Here is a 6959-nt window from a genome sequence, read left to right as displayed (position 1 = left end):
TTCGAACCCGGAACGGATCGGGCTGAGATTTGGCATGCAGATATCTATTATGACGTAGGCATCCGCTAAGACAGGATTTTTGAAAATTTAACCTCTAAGAGGATGAAATAGGGGTATGAAATTCGTGTGGTCCACGCGGATGAAGTCGCGAGCATAAGTTAGTCTTTAATATGATTAGAGCTGGGAAAGGGGCGGCTCTGGCCTGGGGCCTAGAGCGGCTAAGACTGCAAATCCGCCTCTGTATCCATGAAATTGGTCCAATTTGCCCGGTATTGTGTATTATGAGGCACGTTCTCATAAAATTACTAAGTATCTTAATCAGAGCACCTATGCTTTTTCAATATTAAACTGCTTTTAGAAAGCTAATGGGCCGGTTTTTTTTCACTACCCATTATTATAAATGGGAAAATGTGTTTGTTTGATGGTTTGTCTTTCAATCACGCCGCAACGGAACAACGTATCGACTAGGCTACTTTTTACCCGACTGCCGCGAAGCCCAAAGGAGGGTTATGTGTTTGTTAATCAGAAAAATCAAAGAATTCTCACGGAATTTTTTTAAACCTAAATCCACGCGGACGAGGTCACGGGCATCAGCTAAAAAACTTTTTTCAAATGCTATTAATGCTATTAGCATATTATATATTCTGTGCTATTAGGTACTTACTGTAAGAGTGTATACGTGCATACGTTGTTATATTATACTTGCCTTCATGGAGTTTTAGAAGTGGAATTTTGAAATTTTATAGTTTCTAAATTTTCTCGGTCTAATAGTGGGAGGCTTCAGCCGTGGCTAGTTACTAGGTACCCTACTGGCAAAGCCGTGCCGACAACCGATTTAGCGTTCCGGTACGTTACCGTGTAGAAACCAAAGGGTTAATTAACAACCAGCCAAGTGCGAGTTATACTCGCGCACCAAGGTTTCCGTACTCGGGTATTTTTCAACATTTTGCACGATAAAACAAAAACCATTATATGCATAAAATAAATAAAAATCAGTTTTAGAATGTTCAGGTAAAACCCTTTCATAATATTATAATACCCTACTTGTCACCACATCAGTTATCTTAGTTTGAAAATTGAAAATACTAATTATTAATTATTTGTTCATGAACACATTTTAATTTTTTTTTGTGATGAAACCACAAATTTACGGTCTTCGGATTTTTTCCTTTACCTACTTGTGCTATAAGATCTACCTGCCAAATTTCATAATTCTAGGTCAACGGGAAGTACCCTATAGGTTTTCTTGACAGACCGGACAGCCGAACAGACAGACAGACAACGAAGTGATCCTATAAGGATTCCCTTTTTCTCTTTTAAGGTACGGAATCCTAAAAACTGCCATACCCCTTCCAGGTTAGCCCGCTTCATCACTTACCACCAGGTGAGATTGCAGTCAAGGTCTAACTTGTATCTGAATAAAATAAAATACTTTAAGTAGGTAATCTAAGATAAAATAAAATGAAATTCAAGGAATTCTTTTTATTAGGCGGCATGTTTGTGGAATGTTGCCGACGCTGGAGCTAGCGCCTCTTGGTTTTGGGGCAATAGGAGATGGTGTGCGCGCGGTCGCCCGTGGCACCGCACCGCGGGCAGACGAACGCGCGCAGGACGGGGCACTGCACGCGGCCCTGCGCGTCCTTCAGCACATGGGTGTTGTACCACACCTCTGGCTGCTTGTTGTTCTTACAAAACCTGCACTCCTGGAAATTAAACAAATACATGGAAGTTTAAGTATTTCAAGTAACAAAGACTCATGAAGGTCACTTCGAAACATTATAGAGAACTAATAATAATAAATTATTCATAATTTTAGGCTTATTTCGTGGTTTAACGACATAATAGAATGTAGTGCAGCGTCGTACGACATGCAAAGTTAATAGTGATGTTGTGAGTGCATTTTGCCGGACAGATCGTGAAGTTCTAACGAAAACAACAAGAAAGAGGGTAGTTCGCTACTCCCTTTCATCTCTCGCAGCACTACAGTCCGGTCGTGACCACGACCCATGCAACTGGGTCGAAATATCGATGTTATTTAAGTATTCTATTATCATACAGTTATTATATACTGTACTAGCTGACCCGCCCCGGCTTCGCTCGGGTGAAATTTAGAAAATAGAGGTGGGGGTTGAATTTCCAAAAATCCTGGAACACGTATTTCTTCATTTGTGACCGAAAACCCAAATACCAATTTTCATGCAAATAACTTGGAAAATGATGGACTTTCATACAAACTTGCATCCCCTATTTAACCCACTTAGGGGTAGAATTTCGAAAAATCCTTTCTTAGTGGATACCTACTCTTTACAAAAAATACACCCTCCAAATTTCATGTCTCTAGGACCAGTAGTTTAGGCTGTGCGTTGATATATATGTCAGTCAGTCAGTCAGGACTTTGAATTAGTCTCTCAGGCATGCAACTTTTCTCACGATGTTTTCTTTCAACGTTACGGCAAGTGATATTATACTTCAGTGCTTAAAACGCACATGACTCCGAAAAGTTAGAGGTGTGTGCCTGAGACAGAACCTCTGACTCACGACTAGGAGGCCAACGTTAACAACTAGGCTATACAGCTTTTTTCTGCCGCAAGATCATTGCAAAAATAGGTTAATTTACAGTTCCATTCATATACCTACAACAGTACGCGGCACAAAATATTGTACATCGACCTTTAGAAAGTGATAGTGATTTGTAGAGCGTTGTCTCTGTCGTTGAGACCGACAAAACGTCACATAGGTATGAGTGACAGAGACAACGCTCAAAAGGTCGATGTACAATATTTATTGCCGGCTATTGTACTTACGATTTGTTGTTGTATCATGATTCGTTGCTGGCGAAGAGTTTGCACATATTTCAGGATGAGGCAGAACTGGTTGGGTGGCAGCGAAAGCAGCGCATCACGCTCCATGGACACCATGCTCTCAAAGTCCAAGCGATTCTTTGGATCTGGAGTATTACCTGCAATCACACAAACAGTTGCGTCTGACTCAAACCGCTTTAGGTAGTCTCGTCGATCTATAGTCCGCGACAGGTTGAGATGGCAATGGGGCAATGAGGCGGGGGGACGCCCCGCACTCCCGCACGTCACCCACGCTCGCCCGTACCGGGTTAGCGCGGGGGCTGTGCGGGGCGTTCCCTTCCCTATTCCATTTAAACCTGTCGCGTACTGTAGGCAAATCGTTTAAAAACAAACAAACATTTAAAAGAAAACGGGCTGAGTTGAGAACGACCTCCTTTTTGGAAGTCGGTTAAAAATTATTTACCTGTTTGGAATCTTTTTGGGTTTTTTGGAGTCTTTTGAGGATTCGAGAAACTATGATCATTAATCGACAGCTTGGCTTCTAAAACCGCAGGGTCCCTTTTTACAGCAACCAAAGCTTCTGGAATAAGAAAAATAAGAAGTGTGTGTTTAGCAGTCTGTGTGTGTCTATAAAGTTCACCTATACTTTCGTAACCCTGCTTATAGGATCAATTTTGACTGTTCTTCCGTGTATCAAAGCCGTTTAAAAAAAACCGGCCAAGTGCGAGTCAGGCTCGCGCGACGAGGGTTCCGTACTACAGTCGTATTTTTTTGACATTTTGCACGATAATTCAAAAACTATGATGCACAAAATTAAATAAAAATCTGTTGAAACCCTTTCATATGATACCCCACTTGATATAGTTACCTTACTTCGAAAATTGAAAATACCAATTTTTAGTTTATTACCACAATTTTTTTTTTTGTAATAAAACCACAAAGTCACGGTTTGCAGATTTTTCCCCTAATGTCTGCTATAATACCTACCTACCTGCCAAATTTCATGATTCTAGGTCAACGGGAAGTACCCTGTAGGTTTCTTGACAGACCGACAGACAGACAGACAACAAAGTGATCCTATAAGGGTTCCGTTTTTCCTTTTGAGGTACGGAACCCTAAAAACGGTCAAGTGCGTGTCGGGCCACGCGCAGTGTAGGTTTCCGTAATTATTGTCCGTCACAACTATACTTACTCAGTTTTCAAAGAAAATACGACTGCAGGTAAGTACATTTGATAAATTGGTTTTTACCATTTTGGCGCTGATCGCAGCAGTGAGCTTCTTTCAGTATGAGCGTACGTTCGTACGTAAAAGTACGTAAGTTCCGAAACTTAATATTAGTGATGATGAGACACATGGCAACATAGTATCAACATCAGCAACACGAAAGCCATTTTAAACAAAGTACTAATTTTAATTCCCTTTCCCGGTACGCTTGGTGGGGCGCTTTGAATCGGCACAAAAAATAACTGTCATTTTACACGTTCTCCAGCGTGCATTTTAATGTCCATTTCAGTGCCTATATTATGTACCTAAGTATATATAATAAGTAGGTATATAATATTATAATTTTATAATCACGACAAGTAAAATGTCTTGAAAACAGAATAACGTGGAAAATTAAAAACCTTGACCCAGTTTTCAATGGAACGTGGATGAAATTCTGTACTTTTTTCATTCTATAAAGGAAAATTATATGAAAAAATATTTGTAGGTAGGTAGGTCTATTAATTTAACAGAATTTTCTTTTTTGAAACTTGATACCTGCCTCCCAAACCAGTCTAAAGTTTGCTAAGTAGATATTTTTCTTGTGAGTTACTTTTACAAATATTATGTAAAGGAGATCGCCCGTGAACGGGCCCTCCTTTGTGGCGCGCCGGGTCAAAACTTAAACTAATTTTTAAAAATGTGTTATTTTTTACGATTATATGTTTCATTACGACTTTTCTTTCACTCTATTATTGAAAATATCAACAATTACAGTTAAAATCGTAAACATCCATTTATTTTGAAGAAGTATTAATTAAATATAACTTTAATATCGGCAACATAAAAAATAAGATTTCTTTATAACCAGGGTGAATAAATGGAAATCGTTTGCAGAATATAAAAAGGTAATTATTTGTCTACAAAATAAAATTAAAACCATGATGACATAACAATTATATTAGGGGGGGCCCAAAGCTCCTAAGAAAATGGGCAATCTCCTTTGATGTTGAGGTCAAATCAGCCAGGAAGTCAGCAGAACAATATGTATATCTTCCTACCTATATTATTATGTATTTATGTACGTACTATTTTATAGTACGTAGATAAATATCATGTATTTGGTAGATACTTAGTAGAAGGGTCCTTATAATTAGTAAAATATGTAACAAGAAAAAAATAGGTAAGTAAGGAGGTACCTTTTTTCTCGCGCGGTATTGTCTTAGAGACAGCATTATTAGATGTTTTATTCTAAAAGAAAAAAAAAAATAAAACACAAGTATAAATATAATTATTTATGCAATTAGTTAGAAACACTATTTTTGTTTACTTTATTTGGGAAGATATTTAATTGATTAGGTAGGTAGTCTAAGTATACGAATTATATCGTATTACCTATGTATATATCAGGGGGCACGCCAGTGCCCCCGCCAAAACGAGCCAAACTAAAGGACGGGGCACTACGTACCTTTTCTCGATTACCTACCAATTACCTAACAATATAAAATTACATTTATTTTATATATAATATAATATTATGAAGGTAGATAATGAGCAAATATAGATTAATAATTAATTAATTATAATTGTGAGATTAATTGCGATTCAAAGTGTCATAAATCTTGAAGCTATTTCAACTAATTAAAATTACGTCTAACAACTCATCGTCTTTTCATTAACATTATTTAGCACGTTATATACCTGCTATACTCGTAATAATAATTGTTGACAATAAAACTGATAGAACTGCTTTGGGTTTTCCTTAGCAAAAGGGTTTTTCACGCCACAAAAAGCCACAAATAGAAAAATATCTGGGTATCTAACTTAATGTCTTTATAATAATGACTTACAAAGCCTATCAAAATTGAAAATTAGCACGTGATGTGATTCACGACACACGACATGATTTTCCTTGGAAGTAAGTAAATGTTTTGTATTGTACAAAGAAAGTTTACAAAACAAATACTTAACCGGCAAATAATATAGGTACCTAGCAATATAAAACGGAACTCAAACATGTTTGGCTTTGAACTATAATTTAATTTAGTATTTATTAATGTCTAAGCAAGCCTAATTTGAATTTCCACTTACCACAAAAGATATTTTAGGCATTTTTTCCTGCAATGTGCTTGTTTTATTGAAAGAACTTTCGGTGATCGTGTTAATATCCATAGTTGCAAAATAAAACTTAGGTAGTTTCAATAGGATTTTTACAAAAAAAAAATAACCAAGCAAAGAAATACTAATCTATTATTTTGATACACCTTCCAGATTGGTATTATGCTAAAAAAAGACATGACTTGAGGGTAGGTAGTTACTCTATCAAGTTACGATTTTGCATTTGATTAGAATTTTTTAACTCGGATTCTATTTAATGGTTTTCCTCATAAAAATATTTATAAATATGCTTAACTTAAATTCAATGTTATTTTACCTTGAATTTTATCTTTTGTACCATCTAGTGTTTTTATTTATTACATACTTTATACTAGTGTCATCTGTAATCTTAGTGTAGAACTAAGTGCTCAATACTACTAACTGAACTGCCTGAACGCACGATATAATGGCTTGGAACGTGATATTGATAAGACAAAACAGATGGAGTCACCATGCACAAAATTTAAATGAATTGAATGTTTGGTAATTTGAAATATGGAATTTGAAACAAAGTACCTATACGGTATACCTACTTTAGTATAATAAATGCGAAAGTGTCTGTCTGTCTGCTATAATACAGCTCACGGCCGTTCAAACGGTTTTAACAAAATTTGGTACCTACATAGGTAGCTTCTGTTCTTTCTGTTCCGTGGGTAGCTTGCATTCCGGGGAAGGTCCTGTTACCTGTACTTTTGGTTTCAAAAATTAAAGGACTCGCACGGGATTTAAAAAAACCTAAATCTGAAAAGTCGAAGTTGCAGGCATCATCTACTTGAGAGTGGAGATTAGTAATTACT

The 6959-nt window shown here is 36.9% G+C and overlaps 1 protein-coding gene across 1 annotated transcript; it reads right to left on the bottom strand.

The window, feature by feature from the left end:
• Window positions 1-1467: 1467 nt before the first annotated feature.
• Window positions 1468-6308, bottom strand: LOC117989040 (uncharacterized). The gene is made up of 5 exons (XM_034976342.2): window positions 6097-6308; window positions 5205-5256; window positions 3265-3381; window positions 2805-2959; window positions 1468-1703 (listed from the first exon to the last, which is right to left on the bottom strand). The coding sequence occupies exons 1-5, from the start codon at window positions 6175-6177 to the stop codon at window positions 1524-1526; spliced, it is 585 nt and encodes a 194-aa protein (XP_034832233.2). The 5' UTR covers window positions 6178-6308; the 3' UTR covers window positions 1468-1523.
• Between the last annotated feature and the right edge of the window lie 651 nt (window positions 6309-6959).

The sequence above is a fragment of the Maniola hyperantus genome, chromosome 15, assembly GCF_902806685.2.
Source record: "Maniola hyperantus chromosome 15, iAphHyp1.2, whole genome shotgun sequence".
In the NCBI taxonomy this organism is placed as follows: domain Eukaryota; kingdom Metazoa; phylum Arthropoda; class Insecta; order Lepidoptera; family Nymphalidae; genus Maniola; species Maniola hyperantus.
The sequence above is the reverse complement of the archived record's forward strand: the minus strand, read 5'-3'. Positions and strand labels throughout refer to the sequence as shown.

Coding starts and splice junctions, on each gene's coding strand:
- LOC117989040 (XM_034976342.2), bottom strand. CDS start 6,177: ATGGATATTAACACGATCACCGAAAGTTCTTTCAATAAAACAAGCACA. Junction 5,257..6,096: donor TGCCTAAAATATCTTTTGTG/GTAAGTGGAAAT, acceptor TTTTTCTTTTAG/AATAAAACATCTAATAATGC. Junction 2,960..3,264: donor CCCAAAAAGATTCCAAACAG/GTAAATAATTTT, acceptor GTGTGATTGCAG/GTAATACTCCAGATCCAAAG.